General features: G+C 47.8%; 1 protein-coding gene across 1 annotated transcript in view; it reads right to left on the reverse strand.

Moving 5' to 3' along the window:
* The window catches only part of ABCC8 (ATP binding cassette subfamily C member 8), a 1237886-nt gene that overhangs the window by 76434 nt on the left and 1145968 nt on the right, over nucleotides 1-15484 (reverse strand). Inside the window, exon 34 of the mRNA XM_086954145.1 lies at nucleotides 8678-8756. Within this exon, the coding sequence (XP_086810271.1) occupies nucleotides 8678-8756 (79 nt within the window). The remainder of the gene's footprint in view (nucleotides 1-8677; nucleotides 8757-15484) is intronic.

Here is a 15484-nt window from a genome sequence, read left to right on the forward strand (position 1 = left end):
AGACGATGGGGTTGGGATGGCCAGATGAGTTGGAGATAAGGAAGGCAGGGTGGGAGGGGGAGCCAGAAATAAGATTGTGATACTACATATTGGTAAAGAAGAAATGATGTGAATAAATATGTAAGGAGGTTTAGCCTTTTGTAAATATAGATCAAAAGTGTTTCACCGAGGGTTAGCAGATCTAATAATATAGTTGTTGTGAATCTGAACTTTTTATAAAACATACGCATGCTCACCATGTGTGATGTGAAGCAATGTTGTTCTTCCATTCACATAAAATTGTCTTGATGCCAATTGTTAGAGGAGGATCAGAGAGATAAATGTTGTTCTTCGTATTTTTAGTGGAAAGATTCATAAGCCAAGGACCAAATAGAATGTAATAAGGATTTAGAGAAATATTGAAATTGATGATATAACTAATTACCCCTTCAATCTCGGACCATACATTTCTAAGACTGGCGCAATAGTATAGCATATGGTGTAGATCTGCTTCCTCTCTAGGCAGCTCCAACATTTAGTGGAGTCAATGATGCCCTGTTTATAAAGTCTAATACGGGACGAAAAACAAGTCGCCCAAAATTTGCATTGATATAGGAGGGGAGAGATCTTGTATTTTGGACATGTAGTGCCATTCTTTTACCGTTAATGGTTTTCTGATTGAGGAATTAAAAGATTTCCCATATTTCATGGCAATGTCTTTATTTATTTTATCGTTCATTTCCCCTAAGACTTTGTACATGTTACTAGCAGCATGTTTGTATGTAGAAAACGTTACCAGCTATTGAAAGCAATCAAAGAGATGTGAAATGTTTAGTATGTTGATAATGCAAATGCTACTTACCAGTATGCATCTGTTCTTGGCATGTAGGGCTGCTGACATTCATATCTGTGCATAGATCGCCGCCTAGTGTTGGGTCCGGATGATTGCACATTGTTGTCCTGGAAGAGTCTTCGAAGTATCACGAGATAGGTGGCTCCTCCCCTGGACTACAGTGCGCATGGGCATCGCCTCCATCCCCAGATTGTTTTTAGCCATTGGCAGAGATGGAGTGAAGTATGTGAGTGATGCCCATGCTAAGAGCATATATATATATGTATATGGATACTGCAGCTGCTACAGGCGCCGGGGAGGAGGGTGGGCGATATGAATGTCAGCAGCCCTACATGCCAAGAACAGATGCATACTGGTAAGTAGCATTTGCAGTTCGAGGCATGTGGGCTGCTGAATTCATATCTGTGCATAGAATACATAGCAGTCCTCCTATTATTGGCGGCCGCCCGTGCCAGCTGCAGCAGTTTGAAAAAGTGTTTTGAGAACAGCCTGACCAACAGCTGCCTGCTGTTTGGAGTGCACGTCTACACAGTAATGTTTAGTGAAAGTATGTGTGGTAGACCATGTGGCTGCTCTACAAATATCTTCTAAGGGAATGTTACCTAGGAAAGCCATAGAGGCCCCCAACTTTCTGGTGGAGTGGGCTCTTGGTGGAATTGTGAGAGTGCGTTTAGCCTTAGCGTAACAGATCTGAATGCATTTCACGATCCACCTAGCGATCCCAGCTTTGGAGATAGCGTTTCCCTTGTGGTGTGAGGCAAATGCAACGAAAAGTTGCTTGGTCTTACGAAAATCTTTTGTCCTGTCAATGTAGTACATTAAGGCTCTTTTAACGTCAAGGGTGTGGAGCATCCGCTCCGCCAGCGACTCTGGGTTTTGAAAAAACACTGGCAACTCAATTGTCTGGTTCATGTGGAATTGAGATACAACCTTGGGTAAGAATTTAGGGTTAGAGCGGAGCACCACCCTGTTAGCGTGTTCTTGGAAGAAAGGTTCTTGGATGGTGAGCGCCTGCAACTCACTAACCCTCCGTAGCGATGTAATTGCTACTAAGAAAGCAACCTTCCAAGTCAGAAACTGAAGCTCACAAGAGTGCAGTGGCTCAAAGGGAGGACCCATCAGCCTTGTAAGAACCACATTGTGGTTCCATTCCGGAGCTGGTGGTGTCCGTGGTGGAATGACCCTTTTGAGTCCTTCCAGAAAAGCCTTGATAGCAGGGACCTTAAAAAGTGATAGGTGTTGCCTATTTTGGAGGTATGCTGCCATTGCAGACAAGTGAATGCGGATGGAAGAATACGCCAAATTGCATTGGTACAGGTGGAACAGGTAACAAATGATGTTCTGAATGGAAGCATCTAGCGGGTCAATATCGTGGTTTACATAGTAAATGACAAACCGCTTCCATTTAGCCGCATAACAAGCTCGAGTAGTGGGCTTCCTTGCCTCCCGAATGATGTCCATGCAATCGGGGGGAAGATTGAGGTAGCCAAACTCTAGGACTTCAGGAGCCAGATCGCCAGGTTGAGCTGTTGCGGATCTGGGTGCTGAATGTCGCCATGGCTCTGCGTCAGAAGGCTGGGAGTGAGATGAAGCCTTTGATGCGGTACCACGGAGAGTTCCAGAAACGTGGTGTACCATGGTTGGCGAGCCCTCGTTGGAGCAACCAGGATGAGAGTCATCGAGTGCTGCCTGAGTTTGCGTGCCACCAGCGGTATCAGAGGTGCTGGGGGAAAAGCGTACGCAAATCTGCCTGACCAGTTCATCCACATCGCATTGCCCTGCGATTGCGGGTGTGGGAACCTGGCGGCGAAGCTTTGGCATTTTGCGTTCTCCTTTGTGGCGAACAGGTCTATCTCTGGATGACCCCACTTTTGGAAGTACGGTTGGAGTACTGATGGATGTATCTCCCACTCGTGCATTTGGTGGCTGTGCCTGCTGAGCAGGTCCGCCATCTGGTTGTCCTTGCCCGGGAGATGCTCCGCCATGAGGAAGATGTTCCTCTGAATGGCCCACTTCCACATGCTCTGAGCCAGATGAGACAGCTGCGGAGAGTGTGTGCCCCCCTGTTTCTGAATGTAGTACATGGCCGTCATGTTGTCCGTCCGGATCAACACGACCTTGTTGCACAGATGTACTTTGAATGCCTTCAAGGCCATGAAGATTGCCATCAGTTCCAAAACGTTGATGTGCATCTTCCTTTGCTGTAGTGTCCATAGTCCCTGCACTGTGTAATGGAGTACATGCGCTCCCCATCCCTGCAGAGAAGCGTCCGTTGTCAGGATAATCTGTGGCACAGGCTCCTGGAACGGTCGGCCCTTGCAAAGGTTTTGTGGATTCCACCAATGCAGAGAGTTGTACGCCCGACCGCTCACCAACACTAGGTCTGTCAGTTGCCCATGAGCCTGAGTCCACTGACGTGCTAGGCACTCCTGAAGCGGATGCATATGTAGTCTCGCGTGCGGGACGATGGAGATGCAGGAGGCCATCATGCCTATCAACTGCATGAACACCTTCGCTGGAAGCGAGTGCTGAGGTCTGAATCGTTGGATCAGCGTTTGGATACTGGCGATTCTCACTGAATTTGGCTGCGCAGTGGCTGCCAGAGTGTTTATTGTCGCGCCCAGATACTGCCGTATATGGGCGGGTTGGAGATGGGATTTTGGATAGTTCAGCGAGAATCCCAGATCGTGCAGGAGATGAATGGTGCAGGACACGTGGTCGGCGCACTGCTGTTCTGACTTTGCCTGAATGAGCCAGTCGTCCAGATAGGGGTAGACGTGGACGTTCTGGCGTCGTAGATGTGCTGCCACAGTCGCCAGACACTTTGTAAAGACTCTTGGCGCTGTGGTGACCCCGAAAGGCAGAACCCTGAACTGGTAGTGCTGGTCTTGAATCGTGAATCTGAGGTACTTCCTGTGGGAAGGATGCAGGGGGATATGAAAGTATGCATCCTTGAGATCCAGCGTAGCCAGGAAGTCCCCCTGTTGAAGCAGAGGGAGGACCTGCTGCAACGTGAGCATATGGAAGTGCTCCGATAGAATGTACCAGTTGAGGGGCCTGAGGTCCAGGATGGGCCTGAGGGATCCGTCCTTTTTGGGGATGAGAAAGTACAGAGAGTAAACTCCTGTTCCCCTTTCCGGCAGTGGAACGAGCTCTATTGCCCCTTTTTGCAGCATGACTTGAACCTCCTGCTGCAACAAGTGCAAGTGCTCGCCGGACATAGGACGGTTTCTTGGAGGTATGTTTGGTGGAGTGGAAGTAAGTTCTAGACAGTAACCGTACTGGATAAGAGACTTGACCCACCTGTCCGTGGTGATGGATTTCCACGCGGGCAGGAACTGCTGGAGTCTCCCGGTGTTGTGTGGTCGGGGGGCAGTGACAAGGCGTCACTGTTTGTTGGTGGAGGAGGACCTGGAGCTGTTGTTTCCACGTCCCCTGCCTTTGACGTTGTTGCCCCTGTAACCACCTCTACCCTTGTTGGTGTATGAGGTTTGGGTGTTGCTCTTATAGTACTGTGTGGATTGCGATGCCTGACCCCTTGAGGTGCCTCTGTTATTGGAGCGGCGAAAGGAACCACCCCGAAACTGCTGAGACTGAAGGGCCCCCATAGACTTAGCAGTGTCCGTGTCTTTCTTTATTTTTTCAAGTGTCTCATCCACCTCGGGGACAAACAGGTGGTCAGGATTAACTGTCTGGTTCAAGATGGTCGTCTGTATATCAGGTTTGAAGCCTGATATTCTAAGCCATGCATGCCTCCTCAGCAACACGCTAGTGTTGATCGCCCTGGAGGCGGTATCAGCCACGTCCAGCGCACATTTGATGGAAGCGTTGGTGATCAGCTTCCCCTCCTGAATCAACATTTCACCCGCCTCCTTGTACTGATCAGGCAAGTGCTGCAGAAGTGTTTCTAGGGTGTCGTAATGCGCCCTATCGTAGTGTGCAAGTAGGGCCTGCGTGTTTGAAATGCGCCAAATATTAGCTGCCTGAGCAGCAATTCGTTTCCCTGAGGCTTCAAATATTTTTGACTCTTTGTCTGGGGGAGGAGCGTCACCCGTGGTCTGCGAGTTCGCCCGCTTACGTGCGTTGGATACAACCAAAGAATCCAGTGGCAAGTGTCCCTTGATGTACGTTGGATCCGAGGGCGCTGCCTTGTATTTTTTGTCAATGCAAGGATTGATGACTCGCGCCCGAGTGGGCTCCCTGAAAACCTCCGGCGCGTGCTTCAGCACTCCTTTGAGCATAGGCAATGTCTTGACTGACTTTTCAGCCACTGAGAAAGTGTCAAACAAAAAATCGACATCCACGGGATCTGAATGTAGGTCGACATCATGATTAGCTGCAGCTCTCTCAATCAGAGCGTTGAAGGCTGCAGAGTCCTCTGTTGGAGAAGTCTTTGCTGCAAAAAGCTGCGGTTCATGACCCGACTGAGGGTCCTCAGGGTCGCCTCCGGCAGACCAAGGTTCATTTACCTCCTCTGGATCCGAGTAGGCTGGATAATTGTACTCGTCCTCTTCATCTCCGTCACCTTCCCCAGCGTTTGAATGCGTTGGTGAAAGTTCCAAATTATGTGGAGATGCAGGCTCTATAGGGGCAGAAGTACCCGCAGAGTCCTTCTTGTTTTTGAGTGGAATACGATAATGTTCCAACACCGGCTCCGTGGTGATCTTCCGTTTGAGGAGAGAGAGCTTCCCGGTGTTGGCGTCGATGATAACCTCTCGACGCTCCTCATCTGCGAGTGGCTGGAGCCGAGGCTTCGGCCCTACCAATGATGCCTTGGGTGTCGACACCTACTTCAAAGGCACCCCGGCCCCATGCTTCGGAGCGAAAGCCTTCGGCGTCGTCTTCGGCGGCAGCGTGAAGTGGATGGGCGTTTGCGCCTTTGCCGGCTTTGGTGTAGGCTTCGGCACCACATCCTTCGGTTCGGGAGCCACGGCGTCCTTCCGAATCCGCTGCAGGGACTCCATGACCTTTTTTGTTAAGGCCGGGGAGGGCTGGACCGGCTCAAGCGATTTCCCCGAGTCCGGCGTCGGGTCGGCGAAAGGCACGGTCTTTGGAGCCGACACATCACCATCCTTGGCCTTGACGGCCGGAGTCGGCGCCGTCCTGACGCTTCTTCGGAGCCTTCTTCGGGTCATCGACCTCGACCACCTTCGGCGCCGACGCAGCCGCGTCGGTCGTCTTCGCCTTCGCCTTCGACACCGGGGTCTTCGGGGCGGCCATCTTGGCGCGGCTCTTGCTGTCGGCCATTTTGAATTTCTTAGACGTTGAGGCCTCTGGAGCCTTCTGTCCCACCAGTGCGACTTTCACTTTCGGTTTCGAAACCGTTGGTGTGGACCCCGATGGCTTCACTTTCGTTTTCTTCAACGGGAGTGGCACATCAGAAATGTCCGTGGCCGGGCCCGGAGGCGAGGCCGTGGGACGATTAACGAGGTCTTGGGTAAGGCCCGAAGGCGATCCCTCGACCTGGGCCGTATAGTGGGGGTTGACCCCTGAGTCAGTTTGAGGATGCTCCTCCTCTGAGCTATCCTCCACGGTGGCAATGGCCCCATCGTCGTCCCCTACCTCACCGACGACTTCATCAAACTCCTCGTCTCCCGCGTCGTAGTTTTCTTCCTCCGACGCCGGGCTAGAGTCCGAAACTTGAAAGACATTGTCGTCTCCAACGTCTTCTTCGAAGATGTTGTCTGGCGGGGGCGCTGATAACTGGGCCTGGAGTCTAGCGGCCCGACGAAGCTTGAGAGTCTTCTTACACCGGAACTTTGAGCAGGCCATACACCTGGCCTCATCATGGTCCGGCGACAGACATTTGTTGCACACTGGGTGCACGTCGAGGTGTGAATACTTTGAGGTGCACACCGGGCACCTCTTAAACGGAGTTCGTTCCATGTCTGGAGCGTCGTATAGGCCCGCCCGCGCCGACAGCACGCGGAAGGGCAGCAAGAGTTCGGAGCTGAGGAACAGTTAAACCCGAACGAAAACGATACCGACGCCAAGCCTAAAGACCTTTTGGGCTCAAGTTAGTAAAGTTACACAACTATCGATTCCGACAGAGGGAACCGAAACACATCCGAACCCAATGGCGGAAAAAAACAATCTGGGGATGGAGGCGATGCCCATGCGCACTGTAGTCCAGGGGAGGAGCCACCTATCTCGTGATACTTCGAAGACTCTTCCAGGACATCAATGTGCAATCATCCGGACCCAACACTAGGCGGCGATCTATGCACAGATATGAATTCAGCAGCCCACATGCCTCGAACCTGTTTTAAGTCTCAGAAAGGTATAAAAGTCTGAATTTGGAAGTTTGTGGTTAGATTGTTACACAGCAAAGGAGAAAGGGTAGTCTTCAGGATGGTATGTGTCCTTAAGGAGATGAATCCCTTTTTTTCCCCGTCTTCGCACCTTAACATTTTCCTATTTTTTCCTTTGCATTTAACCAAAGAGTTGTTAAATTGGCGTCTGTAAATTTGATTTTAAGTCTACGGTCTTGAATTATAATGGCTTTGACAGAATCTTTCATAATATTGAGTGACATAGCGAGCGTGTGGAGATATAACTCATTGTTTGTGCGACTTTTTCTCATTTTACAATTGGATGTGTTATTTTTCTGATGAGAAACAGTCCCGTTTGAGCCTTTTGATTCAATCTGTGAGAGTCACAGAAAAGCAGGAGCATTTCTGGAAATATTTGTGAATATCTCACAAATCATAAATTCGCTCCAAGCATAGATGGCACCTTAATGTATAGGATCCGTGGGTGGAGGAAAGACTCTGCTTCTCCAAAACGTCAAAGTTAGATGTGTTTAAAAGAGTTAATATGCCTAAAATATATGCCAATTGTATCCATGCATGTACTATTCCATAAGGGTTACAAAGATGTTGCAGGTTGGACAGTTGTTGATGTGGTACATAAAACTGCTATATAAATTAACAAATACTTATAGCCTGAAGTAGAAGAAAATAATGAAACAATAACATTTTACGGCGAATGAATTGAAGCAGTTCACAGACATGCTATCCTTAATTGATTTGTAGCTAGTGACATCAAGTACTGTCCAGCCCCTGATGACATCACAGGGTGTAACGCTCCGTCCCACCATTAGCCTCTTCACAGATTCCATTTTTTCTACTGAAGAGCTAGAGGAGAGGTCAGCAGTAAACTATAACAAGTAAACAAGGTTCGGCGGGCTGTTTATTTTTTTTGTGGAGTTTTATATAAAGCGCAAACTAGACCCGAAGGTATCAGAGCGCTTTACATGAGCATCAGTTACATTACAGATGGACATATTCATTTTTTGTTTGCACAGGGAGATTAAGTGATTTGCCCAGAATCACAGAATGTTGAGCGTCCCTGCCGAGACTCGAATCGAAACCGGGTCCCCAGCTCCAAGGTCGACCGTCCTAGCCGTTATATTCTCTGTTCTTGCCAAGAACTTCGTGGAGGCTGAGATTAGGGTATTCAAGGGCAATGCCAGAGGTGCCGAGAGATAAGTCTGAGGTAGCAGCTGCTAACCCCGGCTAACCCCAATTGACGTCCATGGAGCACATCTACGCATTAAATGTCAGACCATTCTAAGCTTTGGGCACACAAAATAAAGAGCAAATGCAAAGCTTGTCAAAGTAGCCATATTTCAATGTAGGTGTTTTGTATCTGTGTATGCCCTTGATTAGATACAAGAAAATCTATTAGATCATGATTAATCAGAAAATTATACAGTGAGAGGGATCTTTAAAAGCACAGGAGTGCCAATACGGTTAGTTTTGCTAGTAGATATGCTTTGTGTATTATGCTGGTAGCTTCAGATTTAAAAAAAATGAAACTAGAGATGGGCGTTTTACAATTTACCTTGAAATGTGTCGACCATTCTGAACAAGGCCAAGGAGAACGAAGACTTTCCACTGCCTGTTCTTCCACATATGCCAATCTGTAAATTAATATTGCGAGAATATGTTCATATTAACACTGAATAAGGAAACTTTCAGTCGAAACATTTTATGTAAATATCATGCATTTCGAGACATAGGTTACTGCTTTGGGCGGGACAATATTTTGAACATGAAGTAAATTTATGTGGATGCACATAATAGAAATTATAGGAAAAGGACAAAATTAAAAGGTTATACAAGTTGCAGGGACTGGTCCCCACAGCAGCACCCAAATCACGGTATTGGGTATGTGTATGGCACATCAAACAACATGCCACTGCTTTCTTGCTTAAGATCATTTTTCGTGTAATACAACATCTATTTACCATACAAACGAAATCTGGCTTTCATATGTTGCATAGTTCAGGTGATATGGAATACCCAATCATGCATCGTCTGGAAAGGTTTTAGGAGTCATAAGCGTTCTGCTCTGTCAGTGCCACCAGCGGTGTTTTTTTGCCAAAGCATGTTAGTGGTATTGCCACTAAAAAGATTGGATGTGGTATTATCTGTAAACCAGCCATCCTAAATCTTATAGTGTTCATCAGTGTATGTTCGACAATCTGATGCTCCATGCCAGTTGGCTGAAGTAGTTCGTACCAGGCAAAGCTCTTAAAGGTGTGCTAGTAATGCGACTGGAAGCCAGTGAGACATTCTTAGGGACAGGGGATTCTGGTAATAAGGAACAAATATGGTGGGTAAATTTGTGTAGCCTAATTCAAAGTCACAATATATTGCTTCGTGTATTTAATTTTTGTAATTGTAGCAGCTACTTGTGGTCTTCTCAAATTCATATTGGGCCTCTCATTGTCTGGCTTAGATAACAAGAGGAGTTGGAGAGCCTTATGTATGTCAGGATAACGAGTACAAACATTACAGTATCAAGATGAAACAGCAAGCCAAACATCTACAAAACAATGTACATGTGATGCACTTCCCTTAAAGCAAGAATCCTCCACAAGGAGTCCAATGTGTTGAGTATTATACTGGGCAGTGTGCACCTCCACCACTCCCGCTGTTTCCAGAGAGCAGTCACCGAGACCAATGTTGAATCAATTGCAAAAGTGGATTGCAACACCAATTCCAAGTTCCAAAGTGGTTATGTCCATCCAATATTTGTATCACAAAATTTCTTTATTCTTCACTTTGAGATTTTAATTAAAACAGCCAAGCAGCCAATGCGTTTCGTCCAACTTCTGTGAACCTCCTCGGGGCGTATTACCTAGGTATGTTGTTCAATGATCAGTGATATTTAAAACAACACTGTAAGGTTCCTGTACCACAGTGTATGTCTTTCTTTAGAACTGATCCCTCCTGTATCCAGGGTAAGTTCAGGTATTACTCCGCTCCTATGCCACGCCGCACTCTTTTTCTGAAATGGTGTAAATCCGTTCAGTAGTTGCTGAGAAAAAAAATATATATATATTGATATATAGAGGCATGGAGAATCCGCGCACCCTGCCGATCACGAGCTGCATTCTAATTGACTGTCAGCACTCCAAACCAGGAAGTTTTGGCAGCCATTGCTGTTTGAGGAGAACCACTACTCGTGGGAGTCCCAGTCTTTTGGAAGGGTTAAGGCAGGCAGGGTTTTCGAGGTTGCTGTCTGCCGGAGACGTCGGAGTTTAGCAGGAGCAGGTTCAAGGATCAACAGGCCTGTAAGGTTCTGGGGCCAAGTCAGTGGGCGTCATCTCTTTGTTAGCAGCTGCATGGAAGGTCTTCTTGTTTCTTGTTCTTCTTGTTGCAATCAGGATCTAAGGAAGGGAGGTTCAGGGTGCCCCTAAATACTAAATTTAGGGGCGTTACAGGTAGAGCAAGGGCAGGGACCAATGGGTCCCTGTCCTGGGGTGGGTACACCCCCATGCCTGCTCCTCTCCTGTGGGAGGGGGCTGGAGCCTAGCTGTGATTGGGCAGGGCTCCCCATCTTGAAGATAGCCGGAGCCCGTGGTCGGCTTTACCTCGCCTCTCCCACTTGAGGGGTGGAGTTGGCACAGGCTGGCACACCCCCCTTCCTGATGTAGGGCTTCCCACCAGTCTTCCCACCAGAGTGGGGTCAGAACTGGTGGGGGCCAGTTGCTGAGTACAGCAAGTGGTCTGGAGAAGCTCACAAAGGCGGAATGCCTTTGAAGCTTCCCCGGCCCATCCTGGGGGAGGAAGCTTGGCACCTCGTCCCAGGATGTGTATTGTTGCAGGCCCAGGGGTCCAGCAACATGTCTGCTGTGTGGCAGCCTAGGCAGCCTCTCAGACAAGACATGGTTTGTAGGTTAGGTTTCAGGGGGCATCTCTAAGATGCCCTCTGTAGTGCATTTTACATTAAATCCAACACTGGCATCAGTGTGGGTTTACTGTGCTGAGAAGTTTGATATCAAACTTGCCAGCCTTCAGTGAAGCCATTATGGTCCTGTGGAGTTCGTAATGACAATCTCCCAGCACCATATACTCTTAACCCCTTGCATGCGGGGCTGATTACCCGCTGTGCTGTGGGAGGGGGGGCGCACAGCGCCCCGTGCTCATGACGAGCTCAGCTCGTCATGAGCCACGGTGGTCGTGTGCTCATGACGAGCTGAGCTCGTCATGACCACACCCGTTCCTGTAGAAGGCTCGCACAGGAGGGGAATTAGCCCAGCGTGCGAGCGTTCCAACGGTCATGACGAGCTGAGCTCGTCATGAGCACACGAGCACCGTAGCTCATGACGAGTTGAGCTCTTCATGAGCGTCGAAGGTGTTAATGGCATCACTGCACTGACAGTGCCCAGGAATAGCCCTGGGTACTGTAGAGGCAAAGGGCTCAAGCACCTGTGCCCACACCACTGGCATAGGGCACCCAGCTAGAGGGGTGGCTGATGTATGCCAGGGCAGTGGGTTTGTGGGCCTGGCACACAGGGACGTGGGCCATGTCAACTCTTTGTTTAGTTCTGCACCAGGACACTCAGCCTGCAAAGGCAGTGTGTGTGTGTCAGGGTACAGGGCCCCTAAGGGTGGCACAATAAGTGCTGCAGCCCTTAGGGGTCTTCTCTGGTTACAATGCCCTGGGTAACTAGGGTACCATTTACTAGGGGTTGGCATGTGGCCAGAGATGCCAATTGGGTTTAGGCTTTAGTACAGTTTTAGGGAAGGAACACAGGCCCCTGGGTACCTCATTGGCAGGGACCCAGGGCACACCAAGGAAAAGTGCATCAGGTATCAGGCATAAAGTGGGTGGGGGGGGGACCTGCAACAGAAACTCACTTTCTAACACCTGGTTAGTCAGAGTCAGTTACCACCAGTACCCATCTGAAAAGGTTGTGGACACAGGATGATTTTGCAACAAGGCCTCTTTCTGCTCCTCTGTTGGTTCTTTTTGCTCCTCTGTTGTCTTCCTGCACTTTTCTTCGTCTTTGTGGACTTCTGTTGCTTCTTTCTGCATTTCTTTTGCTTCTTTCTGTGCATTTTTCTTCTTTCTTTACATGTCCTACCTCTGTAGGCATAGTTAGAAACTAGCATTTGAAAAACCTTTGAAATTTACTGAAAAAACCAAAGGTTTTCAGGCACGTTATAGTTAGAAATTAGCATTTAAAAAACCTTAGAAATTCACTGAAAAAACCATAGGTTTCAGGGGTGTTATAGTTAGCTGGACCTTTCACTTGTACAAAACCAGTGAAAGTTATAGTTATATTTTAGCGAGGGAGAATGGGTTTGGGTATGTGTAAGGAAGTGGTGGCGCTCTGCGTGTTCCTTAGGTTTTGGTTGTTGCTGTGACAGTAAAAGCCCGGTGCATACAGGTCAGGGGAACAAACCCAACGGAAAACCAGCCCCTGCAACGGTAAGAAGAAGCGTCTCCTGTACCAAAATTCATAAACAAAGTCCTGTGCACACGTAAAGTCGAGTGGTTCCCTGGTGGAAGCCTTGATTGAGCAATGTTATTGAAATGATTCAGAAAGATTCGTCTGGTAGCAATATAGAGTTTTAATCGTGGAATAAATGATCAGTACATCCAAGTAGCATGTTGTAAGTGAAAAGAATAATGAAGCCGACACGTGTTTCGTCACAGCGTGTAGCAGCTGTGATTCTTCAGTGCTGAAGGAAGGAAGGAGGTAGGTGTGTTAGAAGGTTTGACATATGAAAATGCAGAAGGAAAATGTGACTGTGTGTGGTGGTGGGATTTAAGAGTGGAGACCCTAAGTACCCAATACAAAGAAAAAACTGGAATATGTGTGCAGTGGAGAGCACCTGAACAAAAGTGACAATAGTGACAATTGTGTGGGAACAATAAACACAGGTAAAAAACGCGGTAGTAAAGTACAAAGGTCATAATGGCTGGTAGTATCAGGTAAAAGAATTTGCCGTAATAGTAACAAATATTGGCCATGGATGACCAGAAAGGTAATACGACGTCCTAGTCGAGGTTCTGTCTAAGAGAAGATCAAAGTAGATATACATAATAGTGCCTGTGAATGGGAGATAAATATATACTAAGCGCAGTCCTGCTCGAGGTGCGGTTGTACAAGCCCAATTACAGAAAGCCTAGTTGCAGACATACAAGATACGTAGAGCGTGTAAATGAGTAGTACACAGGGTCTAAGAGAAGACAAAAACAAAAGCGTTAGCCGACCTCCGTTTGTGGCTGAATGAGATTAGGTGGAAAAACAGCTTGACTCGTATGGTTCACTGGCGTTCGAGATAAGACCTGGACAGCTGTAATGTCGGGTCAGCTATAGAACCACTTATTACTAGGACATGGTAGGATAAATGACACTGGGTGATAGTCGACTATTGGGATTTACACCTACTGTCAAAGATTAAATGACGTGAACACTGTTGGTGTGGCGGTCCAGTACAAATGGGTATGTTCTGATAAAGCGTTCTGGAGGAAATGGTCTTGACGCAGAGTTAACTGATTAGAAGAACGATGTATGCACAAACACAGTTGTATTTTAACTGTAGTTACACAACATAAACGAGCTTAAACTGTAATCAGTGTTAGTAAATACAATAGTGAGTATTAGCTAAGTGATAGCATTTAAAAGTAATGGCTGATGGTTAAATAGCGTGCACCCTGCCGATGTAGCGATTTAGCACTTACGGTAATAATAAGATCACACAATGTGGAACATGACGGTCTTAAAACCACTCCAATGACTCGAGGGTGACGTCTATCAAAAACCACCTTCGTAATGTAATTAAAGCCAAAGAAAAAAAAACGGGCCTGAAACGTAGTAAGTGGGTTAAAGTGCCAAAATTAATAATAATATGCCGAGGCAGGTGCTGAGTTGCTGCATGTGAGGAAAAGAACGGTGTTTCACGGGGTAGCTAATGCGAATGACCGGAGAGAGGTAAATGTGGGGGTGGGGGGGGGGGGGGGGGAGGCAAGTCCGAGTGTACTGGCAATAGGAAAACATAAATACTACGTGGTTCCAGAGTGTGATAAAGACAGGGTGGCGGTAGCTAGGCATGGCGGGAAACGAAAATGTCAGGTACCTGAATCGCAGCAGTGGCGATCTCAAGTAAGACAGCGGCGTGCGAAATGATCGCAAGCCTGAGTGAGTGTGGTGCGAGACGGGTATGTCTCTACACTGCTGAAATGGGTTAAAAAGGTCAAAATTAATTAACATTGTCCCAGCACATCGGACAAGGTCAGCAGCGTGCAATGAAGTAGGGGTCTCCTGTTGCTATGTCTGAGTCTCTTACCTTAAAAGCTGGGAAATTGACACGGGTCGGGGTGGGCGTCTCTGACTTCATCCGGATAGTGGATGAAGGCATGGGTGGTGAGGTGTGTCCTTAGTAAGGAAGCATGTCCCAGGATTGGTCGGTCGGCTCATTGGACACCGGTTAGGCGAACGACTAGAACGTGGTCGCCGTACCTGTGAGGTGAGGCAAATGGGTCACACATGCGCTGTGAAGGAAACAGGGCACTGTACTGTACTAACAGTGTCAGAGCACAGATGTGTAAGATGTAAACAAGAGCTGTGCAAGGGTAGCCAAGTGGATGTGGGTTATTATGGGAATGGCATATGCAAGGGACAAGTTATAGAGACTCATATGGATTAAACGAGAGGCGGGGTAGGTAGCTCCGGTGTGTCGTGGGTAATAAGACAATTACTGTGTGAAGGTGGTGAAGAGTAATAAAAGTGTAAGGTAACACGAGCTGGGCAAACCCTTGGAGGATGAGCATGATGTCCGGATGGGAGCGAAGGTCATGTGGCGCTAATGGCGTATCCCGTATGACAAAAGGGGGCGCCTAATGGTAAAGGTGGTGCATAAAACAAAGGAATCAGGGCATGTTGAAATACATGTGTGAGTGACATCCTTACTCTAGAACAAAAAATATTCATGGCTGTCTGTTATATACCACATAAAAATGCAAAAAACAAAAAACAGGGGAAAGTAACATGAAGTACATTTGAACAAAATAAATATTATATTCCTGGCTGTATTCAGAGCCTGAATATCCTGAACCCGCTGCTCGGGAGGATAAACCTGAAACTGCGCCGAGTCCAGAACCGCTCCGATGAAGAGGAGCTTCTGAGAGGGACTCAGGTGTGACTTTGGCACATTGATGGAGAACCCCAGCAAGTGCAGGAGGTTGGCCGTCGTCTGGAGGTGGGAGACGACAGTCTGGGGCGAGCCCGCCTTCAACAACCAGTCTTCGAGATAGGGGAAGACTGGAACCCCTAATCTGCGCAGATGAGCTGCGACTACCTATATTGCTTTCATGAACACACGAGGTCCACTCGTGTGACACGGTGAA

This window comes from Lissotriton vulgaris, chromosome 2_1, assembly GCF_964263255.1.
Source record: "Lissotriton vulgaris chromosome 2_1, aLisVul1.2, whole genome shotgun sequence".
NCBI classification, from domain to species: Eukaryota; Metazoa; Chordata; class Amphibia; order Caudata; family Salamandridae; genus Lissotriton; species Lissotriton vulgaris.